This window comes from Bos mutus, chromosome 18 (genome assembly GCF_027580195.1).
Source record: "Bos mutus isolate GX-2022 chromosome 18, NWIPB_WYAK_1.1, whole genome shotgun sequence".
Taxonomy (NCBI): domain Eukaryota; kingdom Metazoa; phylum Chordata; class Mammalia; order Artiodactyla; family Bovidae; genus Bos; species Bos mutus.
Genome location: NC_091634.1, coordinates 48,130,939 through 48,151,524, shown reverse-complemented (window position 1 = coordinate 48,151,524; position 20,586 = coordinate 48,130,939). Strand labels below are relative to the sequence as shown.

At 58.4% G+C, this 20,586-nt stretch overlaps 1 protein-coding gene across 2 annotated transcripts; it reads left to right on the top strand.

Annotated features, from left to right (window-relative positions):
• The first annotated feature begins 8,074 nt into the window (after window positions 1-8,074).
• On the top strand, window positions 8,075-20,286 carry CPNE7 (copine 7). 2 transcript variants are annotated; one of them, XM_070386876.1, is made up of 15 exons: window positions 8,075-8,340; window positions 10,256-10,438; window positions 11,768-11,842; window positions 12,042-12,116; window positions 12,481-12,564; window positions 13,004-13,093; window positions 13,355-13,453; window positions 13,720-13,806; window positions 14,196-14,255; window positions 14,834-14,967; window positions 15,336-15,390; window positions 15,791-15,842; window positions 15,908-16,041; window positions 19,018-19,258; window positions 19,761-20,286. In XM_070386876.1, exons 1-15 carry the CDS (start codon window positions 8,167-8,169, stop codon window positions 19,868-19,870), a joined length of 1,653 nt encoding a protein of 550 aa, XP_070242977.1. In that variant the 5' UTR covers window positions 8,075-8,166; the 3' UTR covers window positions 19,871-20,286. The 2 variants fall into 2 exon arrangements, with proteins under 2 accessions (XP_070242977.1, XP_070242976.1); XM_070386875.1 differs by lacking the exon at window positions 19,761-20,286 and having other exon boundaries at window positions 19,018-19,308.
• Window positions 20,287-20,586: the final 300 nt, after the last annotated feature.

The following is a 20,586-nucleotide window of genomic DNA, read 5'->3' as shown; positions in this document are numbered from 1 at the left end:
CCTGCAGTGTCCATGTCACCTTCGTTGTGTAAGGAGCCAGGGCCTGGGGGGGCCTCCTCGAGGGGGACCTGAGGTGTGTCTGACCTTTGTTGCAACAGAGCTGTGGGGGAAGCAGCTTTGGTACATGGGAGGCTTGTGCTTAGTAAGTGTTCTTGTCTGGATCCGCCAGCCCAGGAGGTGCTGTGTGTTCCTGTTACTTTTAAAATACTATTTTCACATCTAAAGCTGACAGTTTATAAGGCGCTAATTTAACGTGTACACTCTGTATTGAAAATTCACGACCTGTCAAGGGTCAGCTGGTGTGGAGGCCTGGGGATTGGAGCCTGCCTCATGATCCATCCATGAAAGAGGGCTCGTGGGGCGCTACCTCTGGATGGTCCAAGCCGTGGTTCCATTTGCTTTGTGTTGGGATCCTGGTGAGAGGTTGGGAAGGTGACTGCCTTCCTGTTGGAGCCCTGGCTACAGTGCTCACAGAGTGAAGGATGCAGAGGCCTCCAGGTGTGCAGGGCCAGGGGCTGCTATGGTTAGTGTCCACTTGGGCAGAACTGTGGGTTTTAGGGACGGATAACCATAGTGGGTGCACTGGTGACATCGCCTGTATCTGTAAGGGGTGCTCCGGTGATCATAAATTGTAGGAGGCTAGCACTGATTTCGGAGAAGGCAATGGCACCCCACTGCAGTACTCTTGCCTGGAAAATCCCATGGGCGGAGGAGCCTGGTAGGCTGCAGTCCATGGGGTTGCACAGAGTCGGACACGCCTGAAGCGACTTAGCAGCAGCAGCAGCATTAGTTTGGTGGTGGTTATAAAGTTTATTTTGTTTTTCCCCTGATTATTTTAAGTTACAGGGTATTTTAAAAGATTTGAAATTTATTCTAATTTCTAGTTGATTCAAATTGTTTTCAGAGAAACTATAGTCATTTTAGATTAGGCTTTTGGTTTTTTGTACCCCTTTAAGTTGTTAGTCGCTCAGTCATGTCCAACTCGTTGCAACCGCATGGGCTGTAGCCCGCCAGACTCCTCTGTCCATGGGATTCTCCAGGCAATAATACTGGGATGGGTAGCCATTCCCTTTTCCAGGGGATCTTCCTGATCTAGGGTCTCCTTCTTTGCAGGTGGACTCTTTACTGCCTGAGCCACCAGGGATGTTCAAGCCAAAGAGCAGAGTAAGGGACACCGTGTAAAAGAGCTGATGGTCCTCTTTATTTAGGTCTCATATAGGTGGTTGCACTTGCTATTTTTCTTGTGTGCTTTCAGGGTGTTACAGAGGAAAAATAAGGTCTTTGTTTCATAAAAGATCCAGATGTAAAGGGAATCCGTGAGAAGCTATGACCTCCCTTATCCAATCTCCACCTCAATCGACAGTGGTTTGTGCCTAGTTCTAGGAATTTACCAGTGTCAGTATTCTTTTTTGCTGCTTCAGCAGCTTAGAACCAGACCAGAGGACAAGGAGTGAGCTGCCTAACACAGGGCCAGCCTGGCATTGACCATCTTGGGGACCGTAGAAGCTGATGACAAGCAGGTGCTGGGTGGAGAAGTTAGAAAGTGAAAATGCAGGGAGTTTTCAGGATGGAGAACAGGCACTCAGGCGTTGAGCACCCACTGTGTCCCAGGAACACAGCAGTAACCAAAACAACCCTAGCTCCACAAAGTCTTATCGCAAAACTTTTTGGCGTTTTCTTTCTGAAAGTCCTTTGGCTGGCTCGCCAGTGTGTGGGCACATGTCAGCCTTGGGTTGCAGTGGTGACTGGCTACAGTCACCAAGGTACAGGAGGGCTGGGGAAGGGCCTGCTGCAGGCCATCAAGGGAGGGGCTGGCCTTCCAGATTCTTTGGGCCCACCGTCCTGGGGAAGGCTCAGGGCTTTCTTGGGCGTCGCCTTTGGGGCAGTGGGAAGCTGTGTTAGACCTTGGTCCTGTCACCCTCCAGCTCTGGTGCCTCAGCTGGGCTCCCCTCCTTTTTAAGTCCCACTTGCAAGTGTATGAAACATGGTGTATGGTTAGTTATTGCTGCTTTGAAAATTTCACCAGGAAGGATGGTGCTTCCTGGGGAAGAGGAGGCAAAACTGGGTCACTGTTTAAAGGGACTGAGGGCAGAGGGGCTGTGAGCACCATCCAGGCAGCTTCACCAAGAATATCCTCAAAGCCTTCACGTGAGTCAGGTATAAAACCAGGTCTTTGTCACCTGGAAGTGCCACCCCATGGACACTGCTGCTGCCTGTCTTCTTGGCCCATGCTGCCCTCATTGATGGGACTGGAAGCACAAGGTGACCTCCTGACCTAGCCACTGGTTCACTGCCATGTGTCTGTCCTGTCCCTTCAGTGTGGGCTGGACCCGGCAGCTTGCTTCTTAACAAGCAAAGTAGCACGCTGAGATTGGGTTAAAAGGTGCAGAGATCTCACTCACCCAGTGAAGCAGGTCACCATCCCAGAAGCAGCAGTGTCGGTATCAGGTGCCCAGGGTAAGGCCTTCACAGCGGGACTCCTGGTTAGGGGAGCCGAGAAGCAGGGCAGCTCGTCCTGGACAGTGTCATGTGTTCCAGCTGGCCCTGCGCAGGTTCACAGGGGCTGCAGGACCGAGCTAACGGCAGAGGGGCTCAGACGGCTCAGCTAACTGCAGGCACTCCATGCCCTATGGTCCTCTGTGCCCTGGAGACACATGAGCCTGGAGGGTCAAGGGAGGTGAGAGAACTGGGTTCTGGGTAGGGAGTGAGGTCTGGGTAGAGTCCCACTGCTGTGTGACCTCACAAAGGCCATCCCCCTCTCTCAGCCTTGTCAGTGACACTAAATGTTCAGACCAGCTGTTTGCAGAGTGGGCAGCAAACCCCTGGGGGGACGAGTGGGGGCTGGTGGCTGATTGTTCGAAAATACCAAAATGACAGACATGTCTTTGGAGGAGGGTTGAGAAAACAATGGGAGGGGGAGTTCCCCGCTTCACTCGGCCCCCCAGTGCTGCCTCTGGTGGAATGCCTGTGTCTCAGCACACTCAATTGTGACTGCGTGTATGCTTGTGTCTCACTGTATCTGTCTCCATTTGATGTGAGTATGTGTGTGGTGGTTGGGTGCGTGGGACAAAACATGTTTGCCGTGTGTGATAATGTGCACACGTGTGTACATATGTATGGCATACTCTGCTCTTCTGGGACAGCAGCGCTCTGGGCTCACCTGTCTCATTTTTAAAAGTGAGACTTCCCTGTGGTCCAGTGGCTGAGACTCCACACTCCCAATGCAAGGGTCCATCCCTGGTTGGGGAACTCTGCCACATGCTGCAACTACAGATCCCACGGGCTACAGTTAAGACTTGGTGCAGTCATTAATAAGTGTAAGAAATGCTGTAGAGTCAAAGCGATGGTTTTTCCAGTAATGTATGGACGTGGGAGTTGGACCATAAAAAAGGCTGAGCGCCAAAGAATCGATGCTTTTGAACTGTGGTGCTGGAGACTTGAGAGTCCCTTGGACTGCAAGGAGATCGAACCAGTCAATCCTAAAGGAAATCAATCCTGAGTATTCATTGGAAGGACTGATGCTGAAGCTCCAGTACTTTGGCCACCTAATGTGAAGAGCTGACCGTGATGCTGGGAAAGCTTGAAGGCAGAAGGGGAACAACAGAGAACAAGATGGTTGGATGGCATCACCAAGACAATGGACATGAGTGAGCAAGTTCCGGGAGATGGTGAAGGACAGGGAAACCTGGCATGCTCCAGTCCATGGGGTGGTAAAGAGTCAGACATGACTGAGCAATTGAACAACAACAAGAGAAATGCCAAATCCTGTAGGAAAACAGTTCTGACAGCAGGGTTCTGAGATAAAGTGACCTTTCTAGGTTAGTCAAGGAAGTACCCAGCCCACAGGTATAAGCTTTTGAAAGCCTTGTCAGCCCCACCACCTCCTATTCTTGAAACTTAGACAGTTTCAGCGTGCCTTCCAGAGCCTCTGGAACAAGCCCACTGGGCCCTGGGAAGGACAAGGTGGAGGGTATGGTGATGGCCTTGCCTGAGCAGTGCGTCACTTGGACACAGCCTGGACATAGCTCTGCTCCCCTCCCAAGGGGCTGAGCTTTCTGGCACTTGCTCAAGGCAACCCATCTGATGCTGAGGGGGAGAATTCCCAGAAGCTCAGAGCCAGTGCTGGGGGTGGAGCATGTTCAGCCAGGCTTTAAAGGCTGAGTAGGAGCTGGCTGGTGGTGGGGAGCCAGTGTAAGCAGGGTTCTGTGGCTTGAGAAGCAAGTTGTCTAAAACAAGGATGCTTTATTGTTGCTCCAAAAACTGGTGATGTGGAAGCATTTAAAGAGATAGAGATTGTTATTGTTCAGTTGCTAAGTCGTGTCCACCTCTTTGCGACCCCATGGATTGGAGCATGCCAGGTTTCCCAGTCCTTCACTATCTCCTGGAGTTTGTGCAAACTCATGTCCATTGACTTGGTGATGCCATCCAACCATCTCGTCCTCTGTCACCCCCTTCTGCTGCCCTCAATCTTTCCTAGCATCACAGTCTTTTCCAACGAGTCAGCTCTTTGCACCAGGTGGCCAAAGTATTGGAGCTTCAGCTTCAGCATGGGGTTAGTTAAATACATGAGGAAGGGTCGCTTCTACCCTGCTGGCCCCCTCAGATATCCAAGCACCCAGGGTGGGCGGATAGGGAGATGCACGCGGCAGACCGTTTCCTAAAGGACCAGATGGTGAGCATTTCAGGCTTTCCAGGCCACAGAGTATCCCTCTGCTCTTGCAGGGCGAAGCTGGCTTCAGACCGTCCGTGAACACACAGGATGGCCATGCTCCAGTAAAACTCTAGTGGCAACTCAGTGGCTTCTAGACTAGCCTCAGGGGTTGAAGTGCCCCATCCCCCTGCTGTTGGCCTCAGCTTATCGAGGTAGAATGTCCCTTCAGGCTGCCAGAACAGAAACACCATAGACTGGGGACTGGGGGTGGGCGGGGGTGGGGGGGAGCAGGAGGCTTATAAACACCAAATACTGAGTTCTCACAGCTCTGGAGGCTGACTACAAGATCAATCAAGGTGCCAGCAGATTTGGTATCTGGTTCACACATGGCAGAGGGGTGAGGGAGTGCTCTAGGGTCCCAGTTACAAATGCAGTGGGGCTCCACCCCCTCGTGACCTAAGCACCTCCCAAGACCCACCTCCTAGTGCCACCACATTGGGGGTCAGGATTTCAACATAAAAGTTTTGGGGTAACACTGTCGATGGCATGAAAGACGGCAATACAATGTAAAGAAAAGCAGTTACTAAAAAACTGCACACAGGAACATTTATTGAGTACCTCCTTGAACCTCTTTGAACATTTATTGAGTACCTACTGTGTGCTGGGCACAGTGCTAGGCCCAGGAACTCGGCTGTCAGGTGGGGCAGAGAGTCCCCATGCCTGTGATCTGAGGAGCCAGATGTAGGAAGGGCCCTAAGGGTGGGAAGCAGCTTGTAAAAACTAATACAAACAGATTTGTGTGGGAAAAAAAGCTGGAGGGATAAACATGAAAGTGTTAACAGTGTTTCTGCCTGGGTGCTAGAATTTCCATTTTTTTTTAATTGCATATCTACATTTTTTAACTTTTCAACAAGGAACATGTGTTATTATTTCCTGTACAGCAGTAACAACAGAATATCTGAAGGTGGGGATCTCACTTCCTGCGTCTGGCAGCTTGAGCTCTCCCCCCCACCCCCACCTTCCGGGCCCTCCCCTGTCCTGAGGCCTTTGTGGGCTGCTGGGTGAGGAGGGGCAGGTGGATCCTGCAGCCCAGTGGCCTCTCTTGGGCTCTGGAGAATCTCTCCGTTAGTGCTGCATGGAGCTGCCCTGCCGGCCTCCTCTCCAGGTCAGCTCTGGAGCTGAGCCCAGGGCCACCCTGCAAGGCAGGAGGGGCCTGTTGCTGTGAGGCTGGGCAGAGACCCCAGTTATTTATTGCTAAGTCATTTTCGACTCTTTTGTAACCCCATGGACTGTAGCCCACCAGGCTCTTCTGTCCATGGGATTTTCCAGGCAAGAATACTGGAGTGGGTTGCCATTTCCTTCTCCAGAGGGTCTTCCTAACTCAGGGATTGAACCCATGTCTCCTGCTTGGCAGGTGGATTCTTTACCATTGAGCCACCAGGGAAGCAGAGACCCCAGGTCCATTAAAATCTCTGGACCTCAGAGACTTGAATCCCCAAACTCTGAATTCTCTTTTCCCTCTCCCCGGGGTGGCAATACGAAGTTACTGTGGTGCTGTGTGTGATGATTAAGAGTTGAACTGTGGCGGGGTGTAAGCTCTATTCTCCTATTGGTGGGCTGGGCGGCCCCTCCTTGTCTGTGAAATGGGGCTGCAGTGGGTTAGTAGCTACCACATCACAGTTAGCATGAACACATGCATTGGAAAGGGCTGCCCTCAGGGCTGGCAGGGGAGAGGTCCCAGGGAAGTTCCCAAAGCTGACTCTGAGCCTCTGGGCATGCCAATGTGGGGCTGGGTGCCCATCTGAGCCTCCACTCTCCTGGGGTTTTGTATTAATCCCATAAAACTCAGAGAGGCCAGAAGCCTTGGCCAGGGTGCAAGTGGAACTTGGGCCCCTGCAAGCCAGTGAGTCCCCATGAGCCCAAGAGCACAGCTGATGGGCTACAAACACGGATTCTGGGAAGCCAGGCCAAGAAAGATGCGGGAGCTGGAAGGCCCAGAGTGGCTCCAGGCTGGTAACTGTCTACAGAGAGAAGCCAGCCCTCCCAACGGCTGGTTTCTGAAGCTGTTGGGACCTGGGCCAGCTTCTAGGACGGGGGACATGGAGGGTTGAGGCAGCAGAAGGAGGCACCAGATTGGCCTGCAAAGAATTCCCCTTCTTGCAAATTGGGCACAAGGTCTTTGCCTTGCAGGCACCCTTGGGGTATGAGCCTGTATCCCACCACTAAGGATGCTGTCCTCGGCATCGCACCTGTGGAGAACCCTCCTCTGAGCCTGGGGTGCAACCTTCCACTTTCCACCTCCGCCTGGGCAGCATCTTTGTCCTGTTGTTGGTGGGGCTTCCGACCCCAGGAACTTCTGGAGTCCTGGTGACCAAGGCTCAGCCCGAGCTCACAAGAGCCCAGTGTGCCCGAGACCTGGTTTCTGTTCCCCTGGCCCTTGGATCCCCTTTCACCTTAAACCCCCTTCCTGTCTCCCACCATGGCTTTTGGCCAGGTCTGTGCCCTATTTTTAGGCAGAAACTGGCAAAGAGAATGGACTGGGAGGTGGCTTCTGCCTCCACCAAACACCTCCTCTTCCACACAGCTTCACTGCAAGCACAGGGTGGTCCAAGGTGAGGGTGAAGCTCAGGACGAGAGGGGCCCCTCCCAAGGAGCCCAGGTCTGTTCTGATTTGAGTGCAGCAGACACATGTGGAAGGACCCCAGACCCTGACCCTCAGTGTAGACACCCCCAGGACAGCAGGGGTTGTACTGGCTCCCGGACAACAGGCTCTGGGAAGGCAGACCCTGTTCTTCCTGCGTCCAGTCCCAGCCCCAAGGCACCTGGCACACGGGAGGCGCCCAGCGCACAGGGGGTGCCCACCACATGCTTGCTGACTGAATGATGCCTCACTAAATGCAGCAAGGCCTGGGGTTGGGGTCTCAGGGATGGGGAGAGGTGTGGATTTGGTGCTAAACTGGGCCTCTGCTGGGCCCTGGCTTTCCAGGGGGGCAGCCTGCAGGGACCTGGGGCCCATGCCTAGGGCAGCAGAGAGCCTCCTGACCTGAGCAGGTTTCCACATGCAGGGGGCCCCGTGGGGCTCTGGTCATCCTGGGAGGGCCCACCCAGTTTGGACCCCAAACCTCTCCCACTGGGGATTTGAACCCGTGGAAACCCGGACATCTCGAAGGGGGATGGGGACGGAGGGGGATGGGGACGAAGGGCGGGCTAAGGCCACCGCTCAGCGCCCACTCCTCCCCACCAGGCTCCAGGGCCCCCTCTCGGCCCGGCCCCGCCTAAGCCCCGCCCCTCCACTGCCCCCTCCTCTGTCCCACCCTCTCTGACACCCCCTCCTGCAGTTCCCGTGCCGTGGCTGCTGCGGGAGCCACGTGTGCCCGCGCCGGGCTGGCGTGCCGGGAGAGAAGCGCGGCCACGCCTGGCCAGGCCATCATTTCCCCGCGCGGCCGCGGCGCCGACTGGCGGACAACCGCCCCTCGGTGGGCCCAGGCGGGTCCCGGAGCGCGGGAGCTGGGAGCATGAGCGCGGGCTCAGAGCGCCGGGCGGCGGCGGCCCCCGGGGTGGTGCCAGCGCCCTGCGCCTCGAAGGTGGAACTGCGGCTGAGCTGCCGGCACCTGCTGGACCGCGACCCGCTCACCAAGTCCGACCCGAGCGTGGTGCTGCTGCTGCAATCGCAGGGCCAGTGGGTGCAGGTAGGGGCGCGGGTAGGCGGGGGGTGGGGGCCTGGAGCCGCGGACGCGGAAGCCGAGAGGCTAGTGGGGTGCAGAGCAGGGTCACGGTGGGGTTACCTGGTCTAAAGATGGGTGCCCTGGAGCTGTGGGGTTGAAGTGTAGGGGCTGGGTTGGAGGCGAAACCACGAGAGGGGCTCCAGGTAGAGGGAGGGAACCCTGGAGTGGAGGGTGCGACCCCGGGTCCGGGAGGGGGCTCCGGGGCCAAGTGAAACACCCAGACTTGAGGGAGCCGCAGGGGCTCTCCTGTGGGGCACAGAGGGGAGTAGGGGACACGGGGCTTTGACCGAGGTCAAGGGTCCACCCCGGGCCCGCGGGGCAGCCGGGAGCACCAGTCCTCCGCCGGGTCCGCATTCGTAGGGCGGAGACAGCGCACCGCGGGTCCCACAGGAGGGTAGCCAGGCGCTCCGGGAGCCAGGACTCCATCTCCGAGACCGGGACGCCCCGCCCTAAGGGCTCCCAGCCTGGCGCCTGGCTCTCTAGTTCGGGAAGAGTCGAAGCGGTCCCGAGCGGCCGCGGGGTGGCCTGGCGAGCGCGGCGCGTGCGGCCGGGGTCGGGGCAGCAGCGGACGGTTCGCAAGCCTCGCGGACCTGGCTCTGGGCGCGTCCCGTCTCTCGGCTACGCGGGCTTCCCGCTAGTCCCGGGAGCGGCCGGGGCGCCTGCGCGGGGGCGGGCGCTTCACCCCAGACCTGCGCTGCCAGAGGGCGGGCCGCGGGACTGCTCAGACCTCTTTGCGCCCCACGAAGCGCTTTTTCCGCCACCATCTCACGTGAGACGCGTGGCCTCACCTCGGAAGGGCAAGAAATCGGGGGCGAATAGGTGAAGTCGGGCATTGAGCCCCCGGAGAGCTGGGGGGCCGGAACTCGGACCCGAGTGCGCCCCAGCCTCCAGTGCTCCCCCTGCGACGGGTCTGTCCGCGCACGCGCGTCCCTGGCCTCGGTGGCCGCATACAGCCGGGGCGGAGGTAGGGAGGTTAGGGGCACGTCGGGGGTACAGCCACTGAGGGTTGCGCAGTCCTAGAGATGCGCAGCTCCAGCTCCCTGGACCGCACTGCTCCCTGGCTGTGACCTTGTGCTGTTTTTTGTCATCTCCGGACCACCAGCCTCCTGGCCTGAGAAACCCTCCAGTCATCGACTTCGGGGGCAAAGGATCTCCTGGAGGGGTCCAAGCCCCCATTAGCCTTCATTGCTTGGCCTCAGCGCTCCCTGGGGCATATGTCCCTTGAGGAAGCACATAAACACCCTCATCTGGGATGTGGGAGTTTGTGGGGCTCTGGAACAGGGCACAGAAACCTACCTCCGCAGCCCAGTTTGCACTTTGATGGGTTGGGGCCCAAGTTGGAGGAAAGAGCTGAACCAAGGGGTTATCTCTGCAATCTGCACGCCCCACCTCCCGGCCCCCAACTCTGGGAGTCTCCATGCCTGCCCAGCTGGGTGCTGGCAAATGATCTCTGCTTTAAGGTTTGCCCAGCCAGGTTCCAATCCAGCTCTGTCCCTGACTTGGGGTGCCCTTGGACACCCCTTCCCTTCTCTGAGCCTGCTTCCCCATCTGTGGTGTGGGGATGGAGGAGGCCATGTGGGCATGAGACGAGAAGCTGTAGCCTGTGGGGACCAGAGAACTGTGCCTTTATCTCAGGGAGGGAGGTGCCTGGGGTTCTGGGGAATGACCCCCCCCCCGGGGGGCAACCGGAAGCCTTGAAGCAACAGATGGGTCTTCCCACAGCACAACCGGGATGCAAGTCCTCCAGGACCACCTAAGGGCCGGTGGGTGGGACAGGGAACCCTGCAGGCTACAGCAGAGGCAAAGGGTCTCCGGGCAGTGCCCCGGTAGAATCTTGTCCCCCTCCTCCAAGGGTCTGCTCACCCAGGGCCGCTTGCAGGTGGACAGAACCGAGGTGGTCCGGAGCAGCCTGCACCCAGTCTTCTCCAAGGTCTTCACGCTTGACTACTACTTCGAGGAGGTGCAGAAGCTGCGCTTTGAGGTCTACGACACCCATGGGCCCAGCAGCCTGAGCTGCCAGGAGGATGACTTCCTGGGGGGCATGGAATGCACTTTAGGGCAGGTGGGTGCCCCATCCCCATGCCCTCAGAGGAGGAGGGCAGCATGGGCACCTCAGCGGGTGCAGTGGTGGTCTGGGAACTGCAAGATTATGCACCAACTGTGTACCAGGTGTTCTGTCTGACTCCTAGTTGCTTCTCCTTAAAAAAAAGTCTTTTAGTTAATTTAAAAAATGTAATTTGGAACTGGGTAATATAGTCATATGGATCTAAATTCAGAAAATGTAACAGGCATGCTCTGGGTGTCTCCCTCCTGCCCTGCCCCCAGGTTTGTTACACCCTTCTGGAGAGAGGTAGTCTTATCAGAGCAAAGGGACATATAGTTTTTTCTCTATATATACACTTTTAAAAACACAAATGACATACACTGCTCTGCAGCTTGCTTCTTCACTTCCACGACATAAGGGAGCCCTTCCCTTGCCTGTCTCCATGGCAGTGACTGGTCTGAGGGACCCTGCATCCTCCAGTAAAGTCATTCCCATTAGCTCTATGATTGTCAGTGAAACAACAGGTCTTGCCTCGAGCCAAACTGCTCAGCGCAGGCTCTGGGCAGAACACTCCATGTGTCACACATTCGATTCTCGTGAGTACTCTGAGGGCTTTTTAATGAGGTATAATTTACATACAGTAATATGTGTAAACCTCTAAGGTTGGGCTTGATGGGCTTTAGACAGTTGTATACACCTGACCACCACCAGATCACACAGCACATCTTTGTCATCCAGCAGGCCCCCCTGTTCCTCTCAACCCCCTCCCCCAATAGTTTTGCCTGTTGTAGAACATCGTGTCCGTGAATCACACAGTATGTTCCCATTTGTGTCCGACTTCTTTTCCCCGACATGAAGGCATGTGACTCATCTCCATTGCTGCCTGGGGCAGAGACGGCTGGGTTGAGCCTCTGTCAGATAAGAGGACTGAGATTTCAGCAGGGTCCACCCAATGCTGGCCACCCACTTTCCTCACATGCAGGGACACACATGCACGGACATCAGTGTGCAAACATGCATGCACCTACGGGTGCAGGTCCATGGACACGTGTATGGACACGTATGTCTGGATATACACGTAAACTCTGCATTATGGGAAGGCCGCCCAGTGCCACCAGGTCTGCAGGGCCGGCCAAAGGTTTGGACCCTGGCTTCAAATCCCAGTGGTGGTCCTTCAGTAAGTCCCGGACCTCTGCCTGAATCTCCACTTCCTTACCTAGGTGGTAGGTTGGGGAGCCAGGCCACCGAGGGTGACTGGGGTCACTGGGAAGGAGACGGGGAGGCCCTGGGCGGGGTTAGAGTCCCCAGGGAGCAGGTGCGGACCCTCCCTGACCCTCTGACTTCCAGATCGTGGCCCAGAAGAAGGTGACCCGGGCACTGTTGCTGAAGTTCGGCAGGAACGCGGGCAAGTCCACCATCACGGTGAGGCCCCGCCTTCCACCGGCCCCTCCCCTGCAGGCCCCGCCCTTTCGTCGCTGAGGCTGTGGGGGACTAGACCCAGGCTGCCGAGGTGTCTAGGCACCTCCCATAGACTAGGCTGCAGGGCGGAGAAGGGTTGGAGTGGGCCGGCTGAACCCCGAGGCCCGCGAGGGGTCAGGCCTCTCCTGCCCACTCCATCCAGGTGATAGCCGAGGACATCTCCGGGAACAACGGCTACGTGGAGCTCTCCTTCAGGGCCAGGAAGCTGGACGACAAGGTGAGGGGTGCTCCCCTGGAGCCCAGCTCTCCCTGCTGTCAGGGGGTGTCCACGAGGAGAAGACAGGTGGCCGCGGAGTGGGACGCACTCAGAGCCAGGGCAGCTGTGCTGCTGTCGGGGTCCTGTTGTGTCACTGCCCTCAGTTCATCCTCATAGCTTCCTGTGACAACGCTCAGGGGCTCAGGGAAGTCCCTGGGCAGACAGTGGAGAAACTGGTGGGAGCCAGTCTCTGGGCTGGAAGTGCTGGGGAGCTAGGGAACTGGAGCAGGATGCTCTCAGAGAGGGCTGGGCCCTCACACCCGGGGAGTGGCAGAGCCTGGCCCCCAACCCACCTTGCCAAGCTCATCTTTTGCTCCTCTGCCAGGACCTCTTCAGCAAGTCAGACCCATTCCTGGAGCTATACCGGATCAATGATGATCAGAGCGAGCAACTGGTGTACAGGACAGAGGTGAGGGGGTCCCCGCCCAGCACCCGAGGGTAGTGTGAAAGCACAGAGAGGGCAGCCCCTGACCCTTCCTGCACCTCCCTGCCCGCCGTAGCTGTAGGGGCCTTGATCCCCAACACCGCCCACCATCCCCCTTTGAACAGGGAGCAGCCAGGCGCGGGTGGACCTTGTGACCTAGAGTCAAGGATCTGCATTTGTTGTGACTACCTGCCCATGAAACAAGATCCCAGTGACAGCAGTGGGAAAGCGTTTCCTTTTGAGATAAATTGAGTTTAAAAAAGGCTATGTAAGGAAAGGAGTCCAGGTGGTCCCAGAATGTGGAGGAAGCTACAAAGGGGCTTCTGGATGGAACGAGGTTCGGAGATGCAGCTCTGGGCTCCCAGGGTCCTGCCTGGAGCCTGAGGCCGGGGCCCCTGAGCCGCCTGCCCCTCCCGGCCCACAGGTGGTGAAGAACGACCTGAGCCCCACCTGGCAGCCTTTCAAGGTGTCTCTGAGCAGCCTGTGCAGCTGTGAGGAGTCGCGGCCTCTGAAGGTGGGTGGGGCTTTGCGCCTGGAGGATGGGGATGTGGCTGGGAAGGGGCGGGGCGGGCGGTTGGGTGGGGCCAGCCCCACCAGACCACACCCTCTTGGAGTTGAGATGTGCGGGGGGGTGGGGGGTGGGGTGGGGCGGGGGTGGGGGTTAGGTACTGGAGAGGAGTGGTTGCGGAGGGGGCGGCCTACGTGCAGGGCCATGGAGACGCCAGGCCTGGGACCCCAGAGGGGCAGGCGGGCTGAGGAGTCCTGGGCTCCGCAGGGCCTCGTTTGGGATTATGACTCCCGCGGAAAGCACGACTTCATTGGAGAATTCTCCACCACCTTCGAGGAGATGCAGAAAGCCTTCGGGGAGGACCAGGTGAGCCGGCCTGTCCCCAGAATGCTCTGGGGCGCTGGCCCTGGGCTGAGTTCCCCAAAAGTGCTTGTGATGGCTTTAGAGAGGCTAAAGATGATGACAGAGCATGACAGCCACGCCCACCAGGTGGTCAGAGTAGGGATCACCGGCCTGTGTGGGACAGACAGCCGCCAATGGGCAGGGCTTCAAGGCCTCCCCGGCCCCTTTAGGGTGGGGTGTTGGGGGCTGGCACTCTGGGGTGGGGGTCTCTGCCTGTCCCTGTCCCCCAGGCCCAGTGGGACTGTGTGAACTCCAAGTATAAGCAGAAGAAGCGCAATTACAAGAATTCTGGGGTGGTCATCCTGGCAGACCTGAAGGTGAGCCTCAGCCCAGGCTGCAGACCCTCCCCTGCCCACCCAGGGTGCGGGGTTGGGGGGTAGTCCTGCTTCCACCTGAGCTCTGCGGAGAGCAAGCTCAGCAGTGGCAGGCCATTCCCTGGAATCTCCCCCATTGTCAGATGGACTCAAGGGCTCTTGTGCCCCCAATGCATGGAGGTGGGTTAGGAAATGGAGGGGAGGGGGAAACAAGAGAATAGATGATCGGGGGAGATGGGCATGCAGACAGCCTGAGGGCCAGAGAGGCAGGGACTGAGGCTGCCAGGCTCCTGCCTGCCCCAGCTGCCCTGGGGGACGGCAGGTCCCAGCAGCCCCAGAGGCCCTGCCCTGAAGCCCCGGCCTGAGTCTCCCTGGGGTGGGGTCCCTGGAAGCTCTACAGGGTGTACTCGTTCCTGGACTACGTCATGGGCGGCTGCCAGATCCACTTCACGGTGAGTCCGCACCCTCCACACCGCCTGCAGGCTGCATCCCAGAGGATGGGGGGGTCAGCGCCTGGCCCCACTCAGAGCCCGTTTGATACCCGGGGTGGATTGTGCAGAAAAGGCCCTTCTGCAGGGCTTGCAGACCCCTTCCTTGTGACCCCTCTGAGCTTCTTCAAGTGACAGCCAGAAAGGCTTGAGGGTAGTGACTTGGCGGGGGGAGACACGGGACCCCATCTCGGGGATTAGTCCTCCCAGGCCCTGCCCAGCCCCTCCCTCCATCCTCGACTGCAGGAGGAGGTGCTGAGGGTCCACTCTGACTGCTCCAGCTCCTTGGGGTCCCTGGCTGGTGTTGCCGCAGAGGCGCTGGCTGCACCTGGGGACCCAGGAGCTTTGGGGTTGGCCTGTCCCTTCTCCTGTGACTCAGCTAGCACAGCGTCAGACCCTTGGGCTTATAGCCCCCGGGTTTTCTCACATCCCTGGGCAAGCGGCTTCCCCAGGCCTCGGTGTCCTTAGCTGTCAGATGGGGTGCAGCTGCCACCCAGGCCAGGAAGGAGGGCTCCAGGCTCACAACGCCATGGCCTCTGCAGGTGGCCATTGACTTCACGGCCTCCAATGGGGATCCCAGGAACAGCTGCTCCCTGCACTACATCAACCCCTTCCAGCCCAACGAGTACCTGCAGGCCCTGGTGGCCGTGGGAGAGATCTGCCAGGACTACGACAGGTGCGCTGGCCTCCCATGCCTCCTGGGCTCTGCAGGGGTCATGGGTCAGCACCTCAGGGCCTGAGAAGGGAGATGGGGCAGCCCCCCACAGGGGTCCGAGTCCTTCTCACAGACACAGAGCAGTAAACTGAGGCCATGGAGGGGTAGGGCTCTCGAGGCCTAACGAGTGATGGGGCCAAGGTCCCTGCATCCAGTCAGCACCACCCCTGCCTGCCTGCGAGCCTGGTGGCCTCCTCACGGCTCTGGCCCTTAGTTTCCCCCATGTGGTTCGGGGCACCTGGTCTCCTGGCTCTGCTGGTGTCTCCCCGAAGCCCCCGTTCCCTCAGTGAGGTCAGGAGCCCTGGGTGATGAGGCGGCCTCTCTTCCAGCGACAAGAGGCTCTCTGCTTTGGGGTTTGGAGCCCGGATCCCTCCCAAGTACGAGGTAGGAGAAAGCCCGGGTCCCAGGACCCCAGGGGAAGCAGTGCCATGTGACGGGCAGTGGGGCAGGGGGTGGGGACCTGCCTTTGACCTCCCAGCAGTAGTGTTCTCGGTCAGCCCTGTGGCCCTGTGAGAAGGAGGACCTTCGCCTGGAGTTTTCCGCTTAGAAAGGGTGTTTGGCTGGCTTGAGCAGAAAGTTTGGGGGTCGGGGAATTATTGGCTAATACATCTCAGAAGCTCCGGGTCCCCCTGGATCCAGGGCTGGCCTTCTGCCCTCTGTCCCCAGTGACCCCCTTCCACACAGGATGTGTCACATGGTGGCCCCGGGGGCTCCAAACCTACCTCTCTCAGTAGTTGGGGGGGGTGCTAGGAGGTGGACCCGCTGACCAGTCCCTTCTGCCCAGGTGTCCCATGACTTTGCCATCAATTTCAACCCCGAGGACGATGAGTGCGAAGGTAGGAGCGTGAATGGCCCAGGGTGGGGGTGCGCTGGGGCCGTGCTCACACCCCTCCCCCTACAGGGATCCAGGGTGTGGTAGAGGCCTACCAGAACTGCCTGCCCAGGGTCCAGCTCTACGGCCCCACCAACGTGGCGCCCATCATCTCCAAGGTGGCCCGCACAGCCGCGGCCGAGGAGCGCACCCGTGAGGCCTCTGTAGGTGCCTAGTGCCAGGGCCGGTGTGTGAGGAAGGGCGGCCCGCCGCTGGGGAAGAGGGAAGGGTCAGGTGGGGCGGGGCCGGGAGGTGGGGCGGGGCCGGGAGGTGGGGCGGGGCCGGGAGGTGGGGCGGGGCCGGGAGGTGGGGCGGGGCCGGGAGGTGGGGCGGGGGTGGCCGAGGGAGGGAAGAGGGGTCGGAAGCAGGAGTCCCGGGTATCTGGACCTAGGGAGGCCGGGCGTGGAGACGCCTCGAGGGCCCCAGAGCCAGTGAGCTGAGCACTCCTCTCTGCCCAGGAGATTCTCGCCCTGGAGGCTGATCTGCTGTCTGTGGTTCTGTTACACATGTATTGTTATTTTGTTTGCATTGTCTTTCGTTTTTTTTTTTTTTTGACTGCACTGTGTTAGCTTGTGGGAATTTAGTTCCCCGACCAGGGATTGAACCCAGGCCCGGGGAAGTGAAAGTGCACAGTCCTGATTCACTGGACTGCCAGGGAAATCCCTCTTCTTAATTCGCACAAGTGGTGAGATGCTAAAGGCCGCCTCCTGCATTAGGGTTATGTAGACCTGCCTGAGGCACGACGACTCTGTTGTCTTCCTTTAACCCTTTATTCTGGGGAAAAAAAAAAGAATAGTCAACTTTATGAAAGAATAACCCAAACCCAACACCTTTGGCCCATCCTTTCCCTGGACTCACTGGTCAGCGACTTCTTGCCCTGTTACCTCCTCCTACTTCTCTTCCTCCCCTGCCCCCATCTACACATTGGTCCTGTCTTCCCTCTGAATCTCTTGAGAGCAGGCTGCTGGCTTCCTGAACCTCACTCTCCCCTCCAAGTTCTTGGTGTTGATCTGCTCACAAGATCCTGTACAGTACGGCTTTGCAGTCTCACATCGAAGACGACCCCTCCTCTTGTCTCACCCCAGCCTCCATCTGTCCCCATGTGTCCATGTTCCTCAGCGTCCCAGGACCCATCCTTCCCGTGTTCTGGTCTCCTGATCTGTTTTTTCCCCTTTGTTTTAATGTACCCTGCAGCATGTTAGTTCCCTGACCAGGGATTGAACCTGCGCGCCCTGCAGTGGAAGTCCACTGCACCACCGGGGAAGTCCCTGTGGTGGGACTAGACTGTTGCTCTCAGCCTTGCTCCATCCTTGGGACTTGCCATTGCCCAGTCCCTGGTGGTCCCTGGTCCCGTGCCCTGAGTGGGGGTGGCTCTCCCAGGCACACAGCCCCCAAAGTCAGGGTCACAGTGTCGCCTCCCACCCCTTCTTTCCTCAGATCCAGGCGTTCTCTTCTACAGTCACTGCACAAGTATCAATCTCAGGTGGTTTAATTTAGATCTGATACTTTAGTCATATAATATGCTCCAATTTCATTAATTGCCAAAAGAATAATAATTTTATTACAATATTATTTCTGGTGTAGAATCCAGCCTGGAGTTAAGGATTACATTCAGCTTTTATGTTCTTGTATTGTTTTGAAGCAAGTTTTAGACATAATTTCATCTGTAAATATCAGTATAAACCTCTGAAAGAGGTACTGCTGCTGCTGCTGCTAAGTCGCTTCAGTTGTGTCCGACTCTGTGTGACCCCATAGACGGCAGCCCACCAGGCTCCCCCATCCGTGGGATTCTCCAGGCAAGAACACTGGAGTGGGTTGCCACATCCTTCACAGTAGGGTCCCATTATCACACCTAAAGACAACATCAGTTCCCAAGTATTAAGTGTCCAGCCATCTCGTCCACACTATGGTGGATTTTCCAGGAGGCACAGGGTTAAGATAAGGGGCTGGGCCTGACAGTGGGTGTGGCCATCCTGCTGGGGACCCCTGCCTTCTCCTACCGGGTCCCCTTGCCATCCCCTCGTTAAAGAGATCGGCATGTGCATATAGTAGTGCCCTGGCTGGAGTCTGCTGACCATGCCCTTGTGGTGGCCTTCATGTCCTGTCTGATTCCTCTGGGAGGGGCTGAACTCTGGGGGCCTCAGTTCTGCCTCTGTTCTTGCTGGGGCTCAGGCCCTTCTTAGCTGCTTGAGGTGGATGTGGGCGGAGGCTGGGCGGCATCTGGGACCCCCTTCCCTGAGCCTCCTCTTGAACTTTGCCCTCACCCGTCTTCCTGTCCCGCGGAGAAGCCCTGTCCCTTCTGGCTGACGCCTCCCGGGGCCCCGACTGCAGTGGTCCCGGGTTCAGGTGACGCTTCTGTCGCAGGCGGTGATGGTGTGGTGTTTGCATTGCTGGCAGACGCAGGGCTGTGAGGTCTCAGTGGGGTGCCGCCCCTACTCTGGGGGTGGGAGGAGGGTGTGTGGGGCTCAGGGCGGGGCCAGGCACTGTGGGAATCCACCAGCCCTAGACAGGAAACTGCCCATCCCCCTGGTCTGGGGGCTCAGAGGGGGTCCCTGGGAGAGGGTGCCCACTCGGCCAGAGCTGGGCAGGCTAGGGGATAGTCTGGCCGGCCTTCCAGTGTTGCAGCTCTTCTGTGTTTTCTCGTGCCCAGATTTTTAGTAATGATTGCTGAGTGGTTTTGTTTTTTTCACACTGGAAATGGACCTTTATTTGAAACAAGCCCCAGTCTGTCATGCGCAGACACACTGGGCACCTGGCCAGGCTGGGCCAGAGTGTGTTGTTTGAAATCTCAGCGTCTCTTCAGGGTGTGGGAGCCCCTCCCCGCCCAGGGCTGATGATCACTTCTCCTCTGGCCTCAGACCTGGGTCAACCCCAGGTCCCCTAGCCTCGCTGTCCCCACCTGTAAGGTGTGGCCATATCCACCTCCGGGTTAGAGGAAGCACGTGGTCACAGCTCACTGTGATTCCATGTGTGTGTGTGCACCTGTGTACATGTGGTATGCTTCTGCGAATACATTTTTTAGAAAAGCTTGGCAACCGTGGTCACCCCCAGGCGGTCTGCTTGGTGGACTTGGGGTTCGACTGGGGGAGGTGCAGCGGCCCTGCAGGGTCCCCACGGCCCCTCCTCCGCTGTGCCCCCAGCAATACTACATTCTGCTGATTCTGACGGATGGCGTGGTGACCGACATGGCGGACACACGCGAGGCCATTGTGCGCGCCTCCCACCTGCCCATGTCCATCATCATTGTCGGGGTGGGCAACGCCGACTTCACTGACATGCAGGTGCTAGACGGCGACGACGGTGTCCTGCGCTCCCCACGCGGCGAGCCCGCCCTCCGCGACATCGTGCAGTTTGTTCCATTTCGGGAGCTCAAGAGCGTGAGTGCCTGGCGGGTCCCTTGGCAGCATTGCGGGGGCGACAGGCTCTGAGCCCCCACCCCATCCTGAGCAGTTTCAGCCCCTAGAAACCTTTGCACTATGAGAAGCGTCACATGGACGCCCCAGAGGGCAGGGTGCCCCTCAGGCAGCCACCTCCCTGGCTTTCAAGCCTCTTTGTGACACAGTAGGAACTCTGTGTCACTTGGACACACACTCGCAGCTTCACAGGAGGACCTGGGCCATGGAGGGGCCTCAGCCGCTCTGCCCCGTGCCCAGAGCAGGGTCACACCCACCCAGATGGCTGTCTGTGCCCCCACAGTGACAGCAGGGGCGGACTGCCCAGCCACTGCGGTCTCAACCTTAACACAGGCTCACCTGCCTGCCCACTTGGTGAATTCCTGGTTGTGGTCCCTGGAGCTGGGGGCTCTAGGGAAGGGGGCTGGATGTGAGTAGGTGGAGAAGGGGGGCTGGGGGACTGGCTGGAGGCACCGTCTCCCCACACCCAGGCGTCCCCACGGCATTGGCCAAGAGTGTGCTGGCCGAGGTGCCCAGGCAGCTGGTGGAGTACTACAGCCACAAGGAGCTGCCTCCAAGAGACCTCGGCGCCCACGCCTGAGAAGCCAGCTTGGGCTCTGCTCTCTGAGGACCCATGGGGCGGCCAGGACTGTGTCCACCGTCTGCCTCCAGCATCCTCCACCCGATTCCCCAGGGGCCTCCCATCCTGCAGCCTAGGCCCACCCTCGGCTCCTGTGACCCTGCTGCCTGGTGGGCTGAAGGGTGCAGAGGTCCCATGGGCACGCCTAACCCAGCCCCAGCCTAGTGGGTGGGGAGGGGCCTGGGGGACAGCTCCTTTGCTTCTGATCTTCACTGGGGAGAGTCAGAAGGCCGTGCCCTGTCTCTGAGAAACCCCAGCCCCCAGACCCCTGTCCCTGCAGCCAGATTCCTCCTGGTCCCAGCTGCATCCGCCCTTGTCTCTCTGTCTCTGGGGTCTGCGGGGGCGGGGGAGGGGACTTAGGCAGAATAAAGTGTCTTGTCCTTGCAGCGGCTTTGTCCCTTCACTGCCCCCCCCCAGCAGAGGACCGCACCCCACTGGAGGGGTGGGGCACGGTGTTTCTGTGCCCTGGAGCCCCGCATTAGAGTAGGGAGCTTCTCAGCAGGTTCCTCAGGTCCTTCCTGGACTGAACCAAGGACCCTGCTGGGAATGAAAGGGCGCAGGGGGAAGTGCTCCACCCTGGGAAGGGCCAGTCGGTGCGATGGCCACCCGAAGCCAAGAGCCTCCGCTGTTCCCTGCCTGAAGTCTGTACCAGCTGGGCTCAGGTGGAGAGAGCTCCA